Source organism: Purpureocillium lilacinum (assembly GCF_023168085.1).
Source record: "Purpureocillium lilacinum CBS 284.36 DNA, scaffold_2, whole genome shotgun sequence".
Classification (NCBI taxonomy): Eukaryota; Fungi; Ascomycota; class Sordariomycetes; order Hypocreales; family Ophiocordycipitaceae; genus Purpureocillium; species Purpureocillium lilacinum.
Window position 1 is genome coordinate 2375725 of NW_027072112.1, and position 19681 is coordinate 2395405.

A 19681-nucleotide genomic window follows, 5' to 3' on the forward strand; every position below is an offset into this window, starting at 1 on the left:
AGCCGCATGCAGGTTCCCGCGTTTGCCTGGCAGGCAGTCGCAGCCTCGCAGGCACCCGACCCACCGCGACTGACGGGACGGGAGCACCTGCCGCCGAATCCTCAGGCAAACAAACAAAAAACCAGCAAAACAGCCAGGCACACATTGCCCGTCAGGCACCCGCCCGCCAGCTGCGCAGGCCCAGCCGCTCATTGGCCCAAATTTCTGCCGCCCGGCGCCCCACGCGCGCCCACACCGCCCCCGCGCGGCAGTATAAAACGTCGCGCCGCCCGGCGGATTTTTAGAATCTTTTTTTCCCTTTCTTCTTTAGCTCTCTTTGCCTTTTGGCTTAGATCAAGTGTAGTATCTGTTCTTTTCAGTTTAATCTCTGAAAGGCCTCTAAGGAGGCTAATCGTGATTATTCCTATTTTTGGAATCCGGGCGGATTCCTCTAGGCTTGCCTATGTCTCTGCCCACAGTGTCCCTGGTATTACACTGCCTCCAGGTGACGCGAACTTTTTCCGCCTTTTTTTTTTCATTGCTCTCGCTGGCTTGCCTGGCGGGGTGAAGAAGAACACTTCTCGTGATTGTCGTGTCTTGAGCTTTTGAGAGGTGCAGTTTGTGACGCGTTGCTGTCCGTGCGTGACTGACGCCTGCGGTTTGGTGATGTTGACCTGGTGTTTCGTTCGTGCTGGACGTCTGAATGATGTTCGTTTACCCAGTGGCAGCACGCAAGCCACCGTCATGCTCGGCTGCCGCCGCCGTTCGTCTGCTCAATGCCCATCAGAAAGCAGGGAAGTGAAGCGTCGCCAGGCAGCGTCAGCCACGAAGACGCTCGTGAAGAAATTTTGGAAGCTCTCGAGGAAGCACGTGCAGGGCGGAGCTGGAGCTGTCTGGTCCTGAGAACGTGCCAATCCCACAGACGATACAGGAAAGAAATGTCTGCAGAGACATCTTCGTAGCTATAAATCTTCGCGCGTCAAGCCAAGCGAGCCTCCCCTGTCGCTGTGCTGCCATTTGGTGAACCTGAGCTCACGGTTTGGTGAATTTGCAGCTCCGTTGGAGGTGGTGCCCTAAACCGGCCTAGCCCTTCTGTGCCGCGTGTGGTGGTGGTGCTGTCGCTGCTGTCCGCTGTCTGTCTGAGGAGCCTGTCCCGCCGCTGGCTGGCGTCCCCTCCACACCTCAGAGAGCTCCCGTCCCGGTCCCAGCTATTCCGCTGCTGAAAGTTTCCCCAGTTCCGGGAGTCCATCCCAGCTGCTTCACCACCACCACCACCACCACCACCACCACCACCACATACTCGCACCTCAGCAACGCAGCGCGTCTCTCTCGTCCAACCTCCGCCCGCGCGCCCACCCACGACTCTGCCCACTCCGAGCGACGACCTCGCCACGCGACGACACCGCGCACGCTTTGCCCCCTCCCGTCGTCGTCGACAGCACAACCGCCATGGCGACCCTCGGAGGGTACCTGAACAGTGAGCAATTCCGCACTCTCGCAACGCGCGCGCCGGCCGCCCACTGCAGGCAGGCATTGGGGCATTGAGGGACTCGAGGAGCTAACCACGCTGCGCGCGCGCGTCGCTTTGCAGAAAAGGTGCTGATCGTGACGGCCGACTCGCGGGTCCTCGTGGGCACACTCACGGCGGCCGATAACTCGACCAACCTGGTATGGCACACGCCCGCTGCCCGCTGCCCGCCGCTCGGCACTCCTTTCCTGCACCACCATCCGGCACCGTGTTGCTGTTGTTTTTGTTTGCTAACGCATGATTGCTTTTTGCAGGTGCTCAACGACGCCGTCGAGAGAATCATCCGCGAGCCCGACGACCCGGAGCCTTCCGTCGAGGTGCCCCTGGGGCTGTACCTGGTGCGCGGTGATGGCGTGTGCTCCGTCGGCTTGGTGGACGAGAAGCTCGACGACAGCATCAACTGGACAGAAGTGAAAGGGGCCACGATCGGAGGCGTCAAGCACATCTGAGCCGTGGTAGCCATGGTCGACCTGCGCTGCGCGTGATTGCCCGGGCAGTGCGCCAGCTGATTGGCAAATGGGCTTGCACGCGAGGATCGCGCACGAGAAGAAGCGAATAATGTTTTTGGCATGGTCACGGAGTTTGGAGTACTCAGAGGGTGGCTGATTTGGCGAATTTTGGTTAAGTATATCTAGGTACGACATGAGTGGGATAGACGCCTCCCGCGGTCACAATTGTCATAGCTTTACATTATGCTGACGCTGTCCCCCCTTTCAAAGGAAGCCATACATCTACGATTACGCAAAGACACGCTGCATCCACACTTCCTTGAAGAGGTCCTCGCCTGGTGAGGCGATGAGGCGGCCGACGTTGTTGCCCTTGAGGACGCTCATCCACCCCATGGTGTCGCCGGGGACATCGTCGATAGTGACGACCTTGGGGTCCTCCCGGGGATCCTCCGAAACAGCCGCCGCCGCCTCTGCGGGCTTGGCCCTCAGGCGGTTGTCGACGACGTGCATACCGCGCGTCCACTGGCCTGACGTCTCGATACGGATATCCTCGAGCTTTGCCGGGAACTTCCACTGAGGATCGTCGTGGGTCAGCATGTACCATACAGTGAGCGGGTCGTGCAGGGACAGGCCCGGCTCGTTGCCGTCGCCCTCCATCGACTCGATCTTGCTGAACGCCCCCTTGATGAAGTGCGACGTCCACACGGCCAGGGGGCTCCCAGCGTCAATGTGGGGCTGGATCTTGTCGGCAAAGAAGCTCTTGGTGATGAGGTGCGGGGTGGTGATGTCCAGAGGAGCGATGGTGAGCTTCAGCCGGCGAGACAGCTTGGGCGGGTACGGCGGCAGGGTCGACAGCTTGGCGGGCAGGGGAGGCATCGTCGACGCCGGGTTGAAGGACGTGAGGGCATAGACGCGGGCAGCGGCGACGGCATCGGCGTAGCAGTTGAACTCGGCACAGGGCGTGACGTTGCCCTCGACATTGACGGCGCCGCCCATGACGACGAGCTCCTTGATGCGGAGGAAGGCCTCGGGGTCCTCGGCGGCGGCGAGGGCCACGTTGGTCAGGGGTCCGACGGCGAGGACGGAGACGGTGTCGATGGGGTTCTCGCGGAGGATGCGGAGGATCTCCTTGTGGGCAGGCTTCTTGGAGGGTGTGAAGAGGGGCGAGGCGGTGATGTTATCACTGGACGCCTCATCGTCCTTGAAGAGGGAACCCCAGGTATCGGCGGGGCTGAGATGGGGATGAACCTTGTGTACATCGTGCAGGCCGTCCTCGCCGTCTGCTCGCAAGTTAGCAGCCGCTTCAACGACACACTGTACACGTGACGGCATGCCCATGCAGGTACGCAGTGGTGAGACGTACGGAAGTAATCAGCCATGAGGCACTCGTCCTCGAGGGGATGCTCCGGGCCGACGGCGACGACGGGCTTGGAGGCCTTCATGGCGCCGTAGCCCTCGGGGCGGCCAGTCTCCTTCCGCCACGCGAGCTCCTTCTCCAGGACGTGGAACATGGCGACGACGTTGCGCAGGCAGCTGCAGAGAGCGGGCTGGTTAGTCAAGAATGGTCACCGCAAACGCATAGAATCGGGACGGTGCTGTGTATGTACCTTTGCAGGGGCACGTTGCCGTATGTGACTGAAATCATGGCCACCTCGAGCTCCTCGGGGGAGGCGCTGAGGGCGAGCAGCATGGCCATGATGTCGTCGACACCTGGGAGGGCCACGTTAGCCGCGCCGGTCCTACATTCCATGAGTGGCGAAGGAAGATTGCTTGCCTGGGTCGGTGTCGATGATGATCTTGTGCGGCGCCATCGTGAGGATAGTATGTCGCGTGGATGGCCGAGGAAGACTGATGAAGGATGCCGCGGGGGTTTGTGGTGAGGCAGACTAAGTTACAGAAGGCAACAGCGGCGCAGGAGACGATAAGGATATATACAGGTGAGCTAGGTTGCCATGAAAGCGAGCGCCAGGGACGCGAGAAAAGTCACGGTGGTGTGGCGGGCGGTCCTGACTGACGACGTGGAGTTGGCCTGCCCCTCCTTGGGTGCGGCGAGCAGACAGAAGGTGGGGTGGGATCCGCGGCGCGACCGCCCCAGAGTCGTCGCCCTATGGGCTCCAGCTACCTAACGGCGCATCATCCTACAGGCGCCCTCGATACATGTGGTGCACGAGTAGTCCAGCAACTTACTGGCATCCATACCTCGAGGGCCACTCCACGGCGGTGCCCGCCTCGGCCGACTCCGGCGCGTCTCGCGTTTCCCGTCACGAAGGGCCGCCGTCGTTGGGTGGGCGGGACGCGACCCATGGGATTACACGATACGTAGATGGCCGATTCGACATGCGTTGCCGGGCGCCCCTTCTCCGAGTCTGCAGTGGGTAATCGAAGCCATGGGTGGTGGTTGTGGTGGTGGATGGTGGATGGGTGTCTGCTGTTGGCTGCGCCCGAGGGCGGCAAGATTGCCGTAATGGACGGGCTTCTCGATGCGGTAGCGCTGACGACGGCTGGTGCCGCTTGGGTGGGATGGGCGGAATCGTCGACACTCGACAGTGGTGCCCTGGTCCTCGTATACGGGGTAATGGATGATTCCACGATTATTGCATGGTTGATATTCTGAGTTCGACGTTCCGCTGAACTTTGACTGCATCGCGAAAAGTGATATGTACGCAATTGATGTGCTCTGATGCCGAACTCTACCCACCGCGAGAGCCTGCCTCAGATCGATGCGGCGCACCAAAGTCACAATCCGCCAACCACCGCCACGTGCAACTATTGCATCCCGCTCAGATAACGCAACAGAATGCCACAGTCCATGCTCTACCGCGGACCGGCCGTCAACCAGGCTGCTCAAGCATGCCATTGAGCGCCATTGCCCTTCCTCAGCGCCTTCACAGTCGCGTCCAAAGCACGAGCGTTCATCGTACAGGGTAGCTACATCCAAGACCACGATCGCGTCACGTGCCCCGATCAGACGGAAGCAGGTCTCGAAGCCCTGCGGCGCGAACTGCATATGCGCGTCACTCACGGGTGCAGTGAATCTGAGTCGCGGGCCCTGACAGGGCCACGAGAATGCAAGCTGCGAGGTACCCTTCGAAGCGGGAAGTATAAAAACCGAACAAAAGAAGCCAGAGGAAAAAGACACGCACAGCTTCTCCCTTTCTCACAACCACGCACAACCAAAACACCACCCGCGAACAAACCACCCATCGACTCTGCGAGACGACGGGCCAGCTAGCAACGCCAAGGTTCTCTCATCACAGCCCGGCAAATTGCCATTCACGGGCCCTGAAATTGGCCCCGCCGTCGTTCGCTCGCTCGCTCCCCAAGAGAGGCCGCCGCGGCGCCTGTTTCGCCGCTCGGTGTGCGCTGTGCGCGCGTGTGCGACCCGGGTCCTTAGCGCCCGTCGGTCTAGGGGTCGGGGCTCGCGCTTCCAAGGATTCCCCACTGCACCAGCGCCAGGTGCCAGGCTTGCCAGGGTGCGAGACGGGCTGCGGGGATTGCACTGCAGCTCCGGCCGGCGTTTGACTGACTGCTAGGTGAGCTGACGAGGTGTGACGGGAGTGCGCTGGAGGGGACTGAACCCTGGCCAGGGCTCCTCGCTGCTCGCTTGGAGTGCTGTGTCGCCCCCGGGCTCTCTCTATGGAGGTGTTCGAACCTTGGTGGAAGCATCGCTGACCGCTGGGGACCTGTAGCTGTCAGGCGTCGACCGCTGAATCGCCTCACCACCGCCGCGGACGCACCAGAACCGCCAGCACAACCTTCCATCCATCCACTGAACCACAATTGCACAGCACTGTTAGGTTCCGTCCCTCTTTGTTCTGTCGCGGCAATATAAGGAGGCGCCGCCTCACCACGCATTCAACCTCTGCACCAAATCATCCCTCTACAGCACACGCCATCATCTACCCAGCACCTACCTTGTCTCGCGAGCAAACCCAATCGCCTCCGAACCCAAGATTTCCTTTCATCCTCGTACCACCTTGCCAGGGCCGCCCATCGCTTCCTGGCGGCCGCGCCCCCCTTTTGCCCTTGCCTTATTTTACCCCACCCCGGCCAAGGTACAAGCCGCCTGTACCTCGCCGCCATCGACCCAGCGTCCCAGCCCCAGTTGACGAACCACCGTGCGTACCGCAGACAAGGGCCCCAGTTGAAGACAGGCTGGCCACTCGATTGCTCCAAATCACGAGAGCCGCCTCTGAACGCTCATCGCTCGACGTGCGCCTCTCTCTCCTGTCCGCCATTGCCGTCCACCTTCATCCTGCCTGCATCGTCCCGGCGCTCTGCACACACCCTGCGGCGTTTCGTGTTTGCTGCTGCAGCTGCTCAGCACAGGCTCCAAGCCTCCCTGCCTGATCCGGCCTCCAAGGGCCCTCGGACCTCGTCTGCCGCCTCAGACCGCGGCCCCCCGTCGCTGTTGCCGTCGCCGTCGCCGTCGCCGTCGAACCATCCGCCACCATGGCCGACGCGAGCATGAACTACCTGTACACCATCGGTGGCTACGCCACTTTGATCGGTCTCGGGTACGTTGTTTACCAGGTCTCGACAAAAAATGCGGGCCGGAGAGGTGCCGCCGCCGCACCGCGGACCGTCAAGACGACGCATCAAGAACCGCGCAAGGAGGACAGGAAGAAGAAGCAGCGGATGGAAAGCTTCGCCTCGGAGGCTCAGGAAGCCGCCAAGGCCAAGTCTCGCATCAACGCTGCTGAGGAGCCCAAGCCAGCCCCCGTGAGCTACGCAGCGGCCGCGGCCGCCGACTCGGCCAAGGATGAGGTCGACAATCGCGAATTCGCCCGACAGCTGGCCAAGGCCAAGGAGGGCACCAAGTTTGCGTCCAAGTCGGACGGCTCTAAGCAGCGAGAGAAGTCTGTCAAGCAGTCTCGCGCCAACCAAATCACGGACAAGGCGGCTGCAGACAAGGCGGCTGCGGACAAGCCCGTCGCCCCCCTCTCGACCACCAGCGCCGACGCCGACGACGATCAGTCCCCCGCGACGTCCCCCGAGACCAGCCCCGTCGACGCCAGCGGCGTCAGCGACATGCTCGAGCCGGCCCCTGCCGGCCCCTCGGTCCTCCGCATCACCGACTCCGGCAAGCAGGAGCAGAAGAAGAAGGCCGCCAAGGCCCCCGAGAAGGTCGAGACCAAGAAGCAGCGTCAGAACCGCAAGAAGGCCGAGGCTGCCAAGGCCGCCCGCGACGAGGCCGAGAAGGACCGCAAGGCTCTCGAGGAGAAGCAGCGCCGGGCTGCCCGCATCGCCGAAGGCCGGGCCGCCAAGGATGGCTCCCAGTTCCAGGCCGCCCAGAGCAAGAACTCGGCATGGGCTCAGGGTGCGCCGAACGGCAACAGCGCCGGCAAGACCCCCGACGCCGCGGTCCTGCACCAACCCCTCGACACTTTCGAGGAGAAGCCGGCGACGACGACGGTCAAGCCCGCCGCTGCCAAGTCCGAAGGCTCCTGGATGTCCTCGCTCCCCTCGGAGGAGGAGCAGATGGAGATGCTCAAGCAGGACGCCGACGAGTGGAGCACCGTTCAGACCAAGGCCTCCAAGAAGTCCAAGAAGGCGTCTTCGGTGTCGTCGGCCGACGAAAAGGCCCAGCCTCGCCCTGCCGCCCAGCCCCAGCAGCCCACGAGCGGTGCTTCCAAGGCGGCCAAGCCCACACCCTCGCAGAACTTTGGCGGCTCGTTCTCTGCCCTGACGACCAACGACGACGGCGCTGAGGAGGCCGAGGAGGAGTGGGAGGTCTGAGGTGCCTGGCCCACGGAGACGCCAAGAGCATCATGCAAGCACAGCATGACACACAGATCCAGCGGGCCAGGAACCCCGCCACCACCACGACGGCACGCCGTGCCTGTACACTAACCTGCTAGACGACGCACGGTCACTATCTCTTCTTCTCATCCTGTACTCTGTTGTTTGTTGTCTGCGGGGTTGGAGCACATTGGCACGCCGAGCAAGACAAAGAAAAGGCGCCGACGACGATGTCGAGATTGCATGGGTATGTCTCGCTTATTGGAGTTAAAAGGATCAGATGTCGCGCGGCGTGCTCGACAGCACCTTTTTGTCTTTCACACGCTGAAAGCCGCGTCACGGACGAACTCGGCCCGGACGGTGGCATTGTTGCGGAAAGCCGAGGAGGCTCCCACGGGAATTGTCTGGAGACGGTCTGTTGGGGGAATAGACAGTTGACTAGTCCGAGCCGAGCACGCACGAGGCGGCCAAAAAATTGAACAGCATGCAAGGCGAGGTGTCTGCATCGTGATCTGTAGCGGTGACTGTGAGCCATCAAGGGCGCAACGTGGGTGCGCGACAGGTTGCCTAGGCGTCCACAACGCCCACATGTCGCCAGTCTATTGCCCACGATTTGCGCTCCGATGATATCGGCAAGCATCTCGTACACGATGATGCATCACCGTCACCGATGACGACTGTCCCAGCCAAGCAGCAGCCAAGGAGCCAAGCAGCCATGCCCCAACGGCCGATGACCGATGACCAGCCAAGCCGCCTCCAGGGATCCCATTGTGAGCCCCCAGACGGTGAGCTGGGAGCAAACAATAGCTGGCCTTCCCTAGGCGCATCCCACCACGCTCCCCATTGGCGAGTCTAGCGCGTAGCCCTGCATTGATGGTCTCAATTGGGCCGAGAGGAGAGCGAGGGAACAATGCATCTGCGAACCTTCCCCATGCAGTCGGTTCTGGACCGCAGTCGCAGAAGGGCCCAGCCGCGGGCGACTGGGGCTTTGGGGCGGCGCTGGAGGATCAGGTCATGAGATGGCCTGCGAGGGAAAACCGAGCAATGCTGCGGAGGTCCAAGGTGCATCCATGAGGCGCCACCCACATGCATGGTGTATAAGCCAAAGGCATGACGCGGGACCTGCCACAGGCATATTACGACCCAGCGATACAGTACCGCCGTCAGTTTACCAATGGTTACCGGCGGCTGTTGAACGTGTCTCGTGCCTCTGGCTCGCTCCGAACGGTCGAGGTTTCTCGCATGGCCAGCTAGGGACGGGGGAGACGGGACGAGAGACGGGACAGGACCAGCGGCGCATGACTGACTGACTGACTGGCTGAGCACCGTGTTCGCACGACTGGCGATGAAGGGAGGACCGGCCGTTCGAGGCATGGCACATGCCAAAAACGGCCACCACGATTTGCGCGCCTCTTGATGCGAGGCGAGGCGAGGCAAGGCGGGCGTCTTGTCCTGACCCGAGGCAGCGGACGAGGAGGGGGGGGGGGAGGGGAGGGACAGGGAGGGGGAGAAGACGACGTGAGGGGTTGGGGTTTAGCTGCTACTGCTGCAGCTGGCGGCTGCATACTGCAGTTCAGTTCCTTCTGCTTCGTCCTTCGTGCGCATGGCTGTACAGTACAGTAAGTACTGCACGCGAGGGACGGGGGCGGGACGGGAAACGTGTTAGTTACTAGGTAGTTGAGGTGGGCGTTGGGGATTGGGGATGCATGACCGACGGTGGTTTGCGTGGGTTCTGTTCCGTGGATGGCCGACGCGTGCATGGATGCATGGAGGAGGCGGCGGCGAAGGCGCATCTGCTGAACAAGATGCTGAACTGCTGCATGTGAGTACGAGTTGAGGATGCAGAGTCGAAGCATGCAGACAGCCAGAGCGCCAGGCAAGCAGGCGGGTTTGCCCATGCGCAGTGACGAGACCGGGGCTCATCCAACCTCTCTTCCAAACGAGTGCCATGTGTGTGATGTGATGGATGAAGTGAATGTCTGGCCATGCGGGCGCATGACCACGGTGCGTCACGCCGGGGACGCCTCACGCCTCGTCAATGCATCGGACAGCGGGACACAGTACAGTAGTAATTACGGTAGATTACAAAAAATAAAAGCGAGGGAGGCCATCGTCATCATTGACCTTGTTGAAGCGCTGCGAAACAGCGCAGGCAGGCAAACGCTTGGACGGGCACGCAAGGAGCCGGCCACTGTTGAATAGGTCGTCAGGTAGGTAATTACGGAAAGCGAACTCGCCGGTGTAAGGCGGCCAGGTAGGGGTATGAAGACAGAGCGTTGGGCAGCAACAAAGCTCGCAAGCGCCAACCTATGCCGACCAATGCATGATTCAGCACACGGCACGACTCAGCCAGAGGCAGCAGCAGCAGCAGCAGGCAGCGATATTCCATCACGCGGGCTGCACTGCAGAATACTGTACTGTACTGTACCAGACTCCGGGCAAAGTGCGGCCCGCAGCGTGGAAGCATGTGGTGCACTGCACTGTGCCATGCCGTATGCCATGGCGTGTCTCCGAGGAGAGGCAACGGAACGGGCGCGCCGACCGGCACCAGCGGCACCGAGAGCGGGCTTCTGTCTGGACCTCGCGCCCGCCCTGACTGACCGCCCGCCACAGCCCCGGCATTCGACGACGACGACTTTGATTAAAAACAGCGCAAGCGTCAGAGAGAAGAACATGAGGAGATGCCTGGGGGGCCCCCAAGAGGCGTGGCGCTGCGGCCATTGCTCGTTTCGGCGGGACACAGGAAAACAATTTTGGTACGAAAGCCAGAAAATCTTCCTCTTGACGGCACTAACAACGGCGCCCCCCCCCAAGACGGACTCGAACGGCTTTGTGCGCCTCATGATCACCAAAAAGAAGGTTTCTCGGGGTGGCTGCGAGCGAGTGCCCAGTGGTCAGCAACAAGTGCCGTGGTCGGTACGGACGGCTACATCGACTGTACTCGTACAGTTCGGTACTGCTGCTTCCTTGCGAAAGTCCTTGCAGTTGTTCGTCGTGACGCCACCTTTTTTTTCAATCTGGCGCGCGCCCACGATCGGGGGGACCGTTTCGGAGAGGCGGAGAAGGGCCCATCGCGTGTCTCACACGAGCACACACCAACAACAGCACAGCGCAGCACGCACAGTCAGCCCAGCGCGGGCAGCCAGCCAGGGCATGCACAAGCCATCCATGGCAAGTACATGCTGTGTCCCCCCTGGCCGGTGCCGCCGCCGCATCTGCGTCAGAAATCGTCAGCGTTCCGTTTAGATTGCGCGTCCCGGGGCGCCGGTGTCGTCGTCGTCGTCGTCGTCGTCGTCGAGTGAAACATGCGCCGCCATCTTAGTTATCCTCTCCTCTCCGATGGAGATAAGTCACTAAAGGGAAAACGACCGAGTCGCCTGTGAGGTGACCTGATGCCATGTGCGCGCGCCTTACGACCAGGTACGTGGGAAGGGAGGGGGGCGCCCGGGCGGTCGGACGTCCCACGACTGACGGCGACGGCGGCGACGCACGAGGTACAGGCAGTAGCTCAGATGTACCTCGTACGTATACGAACACCCAACGGCAAGCCTGGCGGTGGCTGTCATCATCAGCGTGTGTAGGTACGATCTAGAAGAAGACTGACAGACAGAAAAAAGTTATTCTCGCTGGGAGGCGCTGGAACGTCACCGGCACGCTGGCCCCTTTGCCAAGACGCCACCAGCACGGGCTGGGCAGGCAGATGCGGGAGATTCTCGCCGTGGTCCATCCATCGATGGAATCAGTGGAGCGGGCTAGGATGGCATGGATTGATGAGCGAGAGCCTGCGCTGCACGGGCGCCCGCCCATGGCACCCTCCCTCACCGACCTGTCGGGTTGGTGCTGGTCTGTACGAAGTGCATGATAGGCGGTGTTGGCGGCAGCCGGCACGGCATGGAGACCTGGCAAACAGGGGACCTCGTTTCCAGTCCATCCATGGATCGTCAATGTCCGCCCTTCATCAGGCACCGTCGCGAACGGGACGGGCAGCGGCTGCAACAGCACCACCACCAGAACCACCACCACCAGAACCACCACCACCAGAACCACCACCACCAGCGTCGCCTGCACCGCCGCCGCCAGCGCGCGCGCCGCGCCAGCGAGGAACCCCCCCGGAAGCTCGGGAGCCCGCCAATGGAGGCGGGCCACACCCCCCGGGCGCCCGCCAATCCCGCTCGTCGAGGTGCGCTGCGAGGGAGATTGATGGCGCCCGCCAGTGGCTGCGTGGTCCCTCCGGGTCCGTCGCCAGCGGGGCGCCCCCCCTGGCCTGTGCCTCCCCGGACACCCGAGGCGAGGAACCTGGAGGCGCCTGGAACGCCAGCCCCAACGGGCCCCAAACGGCCCCAAACTGTCCCGAGTCGGCGCACTGCTGCACCCGACACTGGCTCTCGCACCCTCACACCCCCCGGTCCGACACGAGAACACAGTAATACAGTCCCTGAAGGTACCTCCGTGACAGTGGCCGGCTGGCTGCGCCTGCTTGTCCCGCCCAGGGATTGCCCAGCAACACCACCCTCAACGCACCGCCTCCCTGGAACCCTCGCTCTCTCTCTCTTCCCACTTCCCACCCTCTCTCTCCCCCATTCTCCTCTGTCAGTTGTCGCCGCGCTTTGCATTCAATTCTCAATAACCTGCTCTTTACTTAAACCGACCTTTGCAGTCTCTGCCGGGCCCGTCTTCACCGCATTGTTTCTAACCCCCGGGACCGCCGATCCCTGACGACCGCTCCGTTCCTGCAGCAGAGAAGCCCCGAGCCAACGCGCCCACCCCTTTCCCGCCAGACGACGTGACGTTCGCCCCTCCCCCTCGCCCGTCGTCTGTGCGACACGTCGACACGGACACACGACGTCCGGTCCGTCAGCATTCCCATTCCAGCGCCGCCGAACGAGTGCCGACGACGACTGCAACTCTGGCTCCTTGCCCACCGGCGTCCCGATCCCTCGCTCTTCGCCTCGCCGTCCCCATTGTCCCGCCCGCCGTCCCACCCCGGTTGCGCGTCGCACCACTATCCACGGCCGACCCGACCACGACTTACACGCCCGGGAGACGCAATCGACCTATCTCGCGTACAACCGCCTCCCTACACCGCGAACCCTCTTGCACCACATCGGCTACAACATTACGTTTACGGCGTCTTCTTTCCCATGTCCCCGCGCCGGACGCCGTCGCCAATTGAGGGACACTCGCAACCCGGGTCACGGCACTGCTGTTGAGCCGGCGCCATGTCTTTCCCCGTCGCCTTCCGCTCAGCCGTCTTCTACTTCGTCGCCTGCACGCCATGTGCCAAGGTCCGCCACCGTCACAAGGCCAAGGAGCAGGCGCGAAAAGAGCGGCTGGAAAAGGCCAAGCTCGAGACGGAGCAGCCCGGCCTGTACCGCCACCCTTCACCCTTCAACACCAACCCGTACTGGCAGGAGGAGATCAGCATGGGTCCCAGCCTGCCCAAAAAGGCCGCCAGCAAGAATTCGAGCCAGAGGGGGCTCACCAGCTCCGGCCAGGAGAGCAACGCCCCGAGCATGTCGGAGCAGACTGTCGTAGGGGACAGTCGTACCAACTTTGCCGACAGCCTGTCAGCCCTGCCTGAGGACGACACCGTATCAGAAGATTGGAACCGCCGCCGTGGCTACCAAAGAGAGGACGAGGAGCTATGGGGTCAGGCCGGTGGAGGGTCTGGCCATAGGCTGATGGATGCCTTCTCCAAGGCGCGAGACTCGGCCGGCAGGCTCATCGACGCGACCCTCGGCATCGAGAAGGAGGTAACGGAACAGGAGCGCCGCGACTTTTACTTTTCGCCGAGAAACCCGCCAGTCAACGACTACCACCCGCCCGTCGTCAGCAGCAAGCCGCCGCACCGAGACGCCCACAAGTGGATGCTGCAGCCGCCTCCGCCCGCCAAGGTCATGGAAGGCAAGGTGCCTGTGTCTCGAGCTATCAGCACCGGGAGCAGGTCCAGCGGCAGGACCATGGCATCTGACGAGGCACACCTGGGCCGCATGCTTAAGGAGAAGCTCGCCATGGAGAGAATGCGCAAGGAGAGCAACCCGACAGAGACGGAGCTTATTGAGTCCCTGTTCCTGACCCGGAGCCACCACTCCGCCGCCCGCACGAGGAGCCGGAGCCTATCCTTCAACGACTCAGACGACTCCCTAGACAACCCGTTTGAGAGGCGGAGGCGGACCCGGCGACCTCCAGCGGCGCGGCCGCCGGGAGCCGACTCGGACTCGGAAAACGAGGCGCCGCTGCCCATTACACAAACGACGAGCCACAACAGCACTTCTACGCATGCCGCCCAGCGGCCTAAACTAGAGACGATACCGAGCACCGACACGGGCAGCAGCGGCCGCCAGTCGTCGAGGAAGGCGACGAAGCGGCAAAAGTCGACGAGGAGCAGGACCAAGACGTGGGTCAACTCTCCCGTCGGCGATGACACGGAATAACACGTCCACGGCGAGCCCGTGGCGTCGTTTGCCAAGAAAAAAGCGACCTCCTGATTTCGAAGCGTGGCACATGCACTGTGGAGTTTGTTTGTTTCGGCCTCGTTTCCTCGTTTCATTCTGGGTCTGGTGACTGGCTCGTGCTTCTTGCCGTCTTTTTGGGAATCATTGCATGCGGGGTGTTTTTGGATACTGGGTACCCGCGCATTCGGGCTCATGGGTCGGCGTCGTTGTAAATTCCTTGCCCTAGAGCACGGCCGTACATTTAGACTACGGTGCCGTGCGCATAACATGGCTTTCTTAGCTCGTTGCAACCTCGTACGCCCGCCCTTTGGGCTCCCTCCGCACACCCCGTCTTGGTGCCTCGTGGATGCTGCGTGGTCGCTGCGCCGGCGACGAAACGGCCCAAGTGTCGCCTCGAGACGGACGACGGCGCGTGCGCGATGCGTCGACACGCTGTAACGTGGTAATATATAAATTTTTCCTCACCGTAGATGACGATCCGTGTAAGTAGCAAATCAGGCACCCAAAACGCCGGCCCATGCAATAATACCACCGTGCCCTTCCAGTGGTGCTCCTGCCCTTCCAGCCAGTACTCCTTGAATCCGTGCGTCTTTCAACCTCGGGCCACGAGACAACTCCTACAGGTGCATGCCGCCTTCGTCGTCGTCGTCGCCGCCCAGGTCCCGCATGCGCTCCTCCAGCGCGCGCCGCAGCTGCTCGTCCGACAGGCTGCCTCCGGTGGCGGCGGCAGCGGGCACCGCCCCGTTGGCGCCGGTCGTTGTCGTCGCAGTCGTCGTCGGAGCATCCGTACGGCGGCCGGGCTGGCTATCGAAATGCACCTCTCCGCCGCGTATCGTGCCGGTCTGGAACGTGCCGTCCGTCCAGGCTGAGTGCGGCGGCGCCGCCTCGCCGTTGACTCCTGCTGCTGCTGCTGCCGCCGCGGCATTGCCGCCGGCCCCGCCTGCGTCTGTGTCTGCGTCGTCGGCGTCCTTGCGCTGCTCCTCGACGAGGTCGTCCTTGCTCTGGAACTCGGTCCAGCTCATGCCCCGCTCCTCGACCTCGATGCGGACGAGGGCGATGCGCTCGGCCATGCGGTCGATGACCTGCTCGTTTTCGCGGATGGCGTCGACGCAGTCCTGGTCGGGCTCGCCCGCCGCCGCCACCGCCGCCGCCGCGGGGGCGTTGGTCCCAGAGGAAGAAGCTGTGGATGTGGCGGTCGCGGTCGCAGTCGCGGAGCCGTCGGCAAAGGGCCGGAGCTGGTCGTTGGAGTACTGCAGGTGGGCGATGGAGTTGCGGATCTCGAGGACCTTGAGGTGCAGCATGCCGACCGAGAGGTCCTTGAGCGCGGCGGCGAAGCGCGCGGGCGATATGGGGCGCGTGTCGGCGGACATGGCTGAGTGGGTGAGAGGTGCGCGCGTGGAGGGGGAGAAGAGTCGGAGGGATGAATGGCGATGGAGGGGCAGACCTGGGCGAGCGGAAGCTTCTTGAGGTTGATGATGGAAGGTGGTCGGTCTGGTCCTTGGTTGGTCGTAGACGTGGTGGGGTCGGGGGACCCTTGCCGGCGCTAGGCTGGGGAGGGCTGCGTTCATACTCGTACGTCGTTCTCGCCGAAGTTCTGCAACTACAATTTTTGGATCTCAGGCATCCGCGAGGCGACTCCGGCGGACGACGACGCACCACCCCGTCTGCCTGTCGGCCTGCGACCGCGCTTACACGCGCTGGCATATACGGGATGAGCGCCTTTATCTGCGCGGACGCCCGGCGCGCGCTGCTGAGAGTGGCAGCAGGGGGCGTCACAAAGAGCACCTGCATGCAGAGCTTTGCGGTCCCCCTTCGATTCCTCCTCGGCAGCAGCAGCAGCAGCTCCCAAACTCGATCAATTACATCTCGGTGCCAACGAAAATGGCAGACGTCACGAATACTACACAGCCCCGCAAGTGAGACGAGCCCGCGGCGGACATTCTTCTCTTCCACCAAGATCATCCGCAACTACGAGGAGCTGCCGCGCGACTACCGCGACCAGACCGGCCTCGCCTTCCGCAGCAAGGACATCACCGATGAGGAGGCTAAGCGCATATTTGGGCCGAGGATGACGGCCGCGGCGGCGAACCACCTGCTGCGGATCCTGCACGGGCGGCGCGTCGCCGGCACGCTCGAGGACCCGGCGTTTGCGGTGCACACGGCGCAGTTCTCGCCGGAGCAGATGGCGGCGGGGCTCGCGTACCTGCGCGAGACGGTGCCGGTCGGGGAGGTGATGAACGCGGGGCTGCGCGCCGAGGACGAGCTGAACCAGATGGAGCTGGAGCGGGAGCAGGCCGAGAAGCGCAAGGCCAAGGGCGCCGAGGAGGCGGCCTCGGAGCAAGCGACAGAGGAAGACGAAGCCAAGGTCGACCCGGTATACGGACGGAGCAGCTTTGACGCGATGCGCGCGCGCATCAAGGCAAAGGACAAGGCACGGGAGCGGGCACTCGAGGAGGAGCGCCAAGCCAAGGAGGCTCAGGAACCAGCCGCCGCCGCGGGACCCCTGGCCAAGAGGGAAGACGGCACGAGAGCAATCACGAACCCCAAGGTGGCCGAATACTACGCCAAGGCACAGTCGACTTTGGAGGCGCCTCCAGAGATGCGCACGTGGGAGCGAATCGTGCCGTCGGCGACGGTGGTGGCGCTGGTCCTGGGCTTCATGGCGGCCGTCGCGATGGTGTACGAGGAGCCGATGCCGCGCTACCGGCTGCTACGCGAGCTGTCGACGGCGCAGGCCACGGTGGGAGCCATGATCGCGGTCAACGTGGCCGTGTTCCTGGCGTGGCGGGTGCCGCCGCTGTGGAAGACGCTCAACAAGTGGGCGATCCTGGTGGTGGCGACGCCGCGGCCGGCCACGCTCTTCACGGCCGTCTTCTCGCACACCAAGCTGAGCCACCTGCTGGTCAACATGGTGCCGCTGTGGTTCGTGGGCACGGCGCTGCACGCGGAGCTGGGGCGGGCCGACTTCACGACGCTGTACGCGGGGTGCGGCGCGGTCGGGTTCCTGGGCAGCCTGACGACGTACACGCTGCGCGGGTGGCTGACGGTGACGTCGCTGGGCGCGTCGGGGGCGACGCTGGGGCTCTGCGCGGCGTACTTTTGGGAGCACCGGTCGGACGGGTTCAAGGTGCTTGGCCTGCCGCGCGAGGGCGTCCACGGCATCGTCTTCCTGGCGCTCATCGCGGCGGTGCAGCTGGCGGGGCTGGGGCGCACCATGCGCTACAAGGTGGACGTGGCGTCGCACCTGACGGGCATGGCGGCGGGCGTGCTGGGGATGGAGATGCTGAACCGCACGGAGAGGAGGAGGAAGGGTGGGCGCGGCGAGGGCGGCAAGGAGGTGATTGAGCTGTGGACGCCGGAGGGGCATGGTGGTGCTGAGGGTGAGGGTTTGGCGGTGGGAGCAGCGGCGGCGGCGCGGAAGCCGGCGGCTGTGGATGCGTCATGACCATGATGTGTGTCAACAGGCGTGAATGAGGATCGTGTGTATAGTATGAGGCGGTAGAGTTATAGGCGCGACGGCAGGCACATTTGGGTAATAGCTACATGTTACAATCTCCAACATCAGTAGACGGCGGTTGAGGAATACACATGACGAGCTGCATAAGGCGGTAGAGTTATATACGCAACGGCGGGCACATATGGGTAATATTCACATGTCCCCATCTCCATCATGATACGGCGGTAGGGTTATAGACGCGACGGCGGGCACATATGGCTGATATTTACATGTCACAATCTCCATCATTGGACGGCGGTTGAGGAATACACATCACGACCTGCCATAAGGTGGCAGTTGAGGAACCAGTATGGGGTTGAGGCATCAATCTTGTGTCGAGGCAGAGAATTGCGGCGGCTACGCTCGTATTGGTAGAATGTCCCAGGTGTTTGAAAGCGGATGCACCCGCCCTGCAAGGGGCAGGTCCCGCATCGCAGTACACATTGCAATGTCGAGGGCCGCATTGCTGTGGTGTTGTGGTGTTTACAGCCGAGGCAAAATATACTCGCACATTCACTGCGGTGGGCAGGCACCAGGCATGATGGAAGGGGGCATCCGAATCAGGAATGCCGCCAATTTCCAAAACGGGCCTTCTGGAAAAACCCCATGCAGTGCTGCGCGGATCCAGCCTGGAACACTGACGCAACGACGGAAATCCAATGGCACGCCGGGCTGGCGGGCGGGCGGGCGGCGGCTGACAGGGGGCGGAGGCCCCGCCGCTGTGGGGGGGGGGGGGGCCATGGCATGGCGGGCATGGAAGGAAGCAACAGGCCCGCAACAGGCCCCTCCCCGCTGGGGCCCGTCTCCTAGGGAACCGACCCGACCGCCCGCTGGTCCCGTCCCACTGGGATGGACTGTTGGTCTGGCCTCTCTCGCTGCCTTGCCGGGGGGGGGGTGATGGGGGGCTCCTCCATGGCTGTCAACCCGCCCCCACCGTCATATCACTGAGGGCAGATGGATGGATGGATGGGATGTCGTGCAGGCGTGACGAGTGACGAGGATACGCAGTGTCTGCAGAAACCGTTTGTGGCAGTGGTGGTGGCGGCCGTGGTGGTGACCGCATGTGCATGTATGTACACACGCATGTACGTAGGCGGCGGCGGGGGGGAACTGAAAAAGAGGTTCTGTGACGCTGCATAATACAGGGGCGAAGAGAATCCCCGGGCGCGCTTTGTCGATGGAGGTCGGTCAGGTCATCATGCGTGCTTCGTACTACTTCGAAGTGGCACTGGCATCGGGTCGTCTCCGCCCTTTACCATAGTAAGGAGGACGGGGGCGGCGCATTGGGATGACGGCGCCCGCCCGGGCCTCCCTCCCCTGTGTGCTGCTGCTGCTGCTGCTGCTGCTGCTGCTGCTGCACTGCGCGATATTCATTGCTGCGCGGCGGCTGGCTGGCATTCGCGCCGGCGAGGGGGGCCCAGAGGGTGCGAGCCAGGGGATGGACAGAGAGACAGAGGGAGGGACAAATGTGTGCTGCCCTCGGCCCTCTCTAACTATCCGTCTGAGAGTCTGTGTGTCGGGGAGTGGCCTTCGTCAACGCGGCAGCCGATGCAAGGCACAAATTCGTCAAGCAGCTCGTGAATGGAGGCGTGGAATCGGCTGAAAGGCTAACCACCTAAACCAGTCATGACCCGGCAGCGGTCGCGTATTGCTGGGTGCTCTGGGCCCTTGTCCAGGTAGCCAGCCCGCCTGCCAAACAAACTCTGACTGACAAAGCCGGCGAGACGGACGATTCGTTTGGCGCAAAATACACATGACGAGAGCATCGAGTGCCACTGCCACGGGGGGCAGACGGAGGCACTTGCAAAGCACGAGACCCACCACGAGCAAATACCCAAGTTAATACCTGCCCATCTCGATGCGTCCGTCTGCCTCTGCCTCTGCCGTGTTTTTGTGTGTGGCATGTTAAACTGGAGGTGGGCAGCAGCCAGCCAGACAGCCAGCCAGCCAGCCCGAGGGCGCTAGGGAATAACGTTAGTGAGTGCTCGCTCACGACTTTGACGAACCGCCCAAGCCGCCCAGGTGGCCCGTA

At 62.8% G+C, this 19681-nt stretch overlaps 6 protein-coding genes across 6 annotated transcripts; 4 read left to right on the top strand and 2 right to left on the bottom strand.

The window, feature by feature from the left end:
• Positions 1–1428: 1428 nt before the first annotated feature.
• PLICBS_002496 (uncharacterized protein) lies at positions 1429–1956 on the top strand (the record flags this gene model as incomplete). The annotated part of the gene is made up of 3 exons (XM_065600028.1): positions 1429–1456; positions 1571–1647; positions 1762–1956. 3 exons carry the CDS (start codon positions 1429–1431, stop codon positions 1954–1956), a joined length of 300 nt encoding a protein of 99 aa, XP_065456100.1.
• Positions 1957–2244: 288 nt separating this feature from the next.
• Positions 2245–3652, bottom strand: PLICBS_002497 (uncharacterized protein; the record flags this gene model as incomplete). The annotated part of the gene is made up of 3 exons (XM_018322183.1): positions 2245–3236; positions 3320–3489; positions 3564–3652. 3 exons carry the CDS (start codon positions 3650–3652, stop codon positions 2245–2247), a joined length of 1251 nt encoding a protein of 416 aa, XP_018179663.1.
• A 2756-nt stretch (positions 3653–6408) lies between these two features.
• Positions 6409–7695, top strand: PLICBS_002498 (uncharacterized protein; the record flags this gene model as incomplete). The annotated part of the gene is made up of 1 exon (XM_018322184.1): positions 6409–7695. The coding sequence occupies one exon, from the start codon at positions 6409–6411 to the stop codon at positions 7693–7695; it is 1287 nt and encodes a 428-aa protein (XP_018179664.1).
• Positions 7696–12917: 5222 nt separating this feature from the next.
• On the top strand, positions 12918–14132 carry PLICBS_002499 (uncharacterized protein; the record flags this gene model as incomplete). The annotated part of the gene is made up of 1 exon (XM_018322187.2): positions 12918–14132. One exon carries the CDS (start codon positions 12918–12920, stop codon positions 14130–14132), a length of 1215 nt encoding a protein of 404 aa, XP_018179667.1.
• Positions 14133–14770: 638 nt separating this feature from the next.
• Positions 14771–15523, bottom strand: PLICBS_002500 (uncharacterized protein; the record flags this gene model as incomplete). Its single annotated transcript, XM_018322188.2, has 1 exon — positions 14771–15523. The coding sequence occupies one exon, from the start codon at positions 15521–15523 to the stop codon at positions 14771–14773; it is 753 nt and encodes a 250-aa protein (XP_018179668.2).
• A 341-nt stretch (positions 15524–15864) lies between these two features.
• PLICBS_002501 (uncharacterized protein) lies at positions 15865–17598 on the top strand (the record flags this gene model as incomplete). The annotated part of the gene is made up of 1 exon (XM_018322189.2): positions 15865–17598. The coding sequence occupies one exon, from the start codon at positions 15865–15867 to the stop codon at positions 17596–17598; it is 1734 nt and encodes a 577-aa protein (XP_018179669.2).
• Between the last annotated feature and the right edge of the window lie 2083 nt (positions 17599–19681).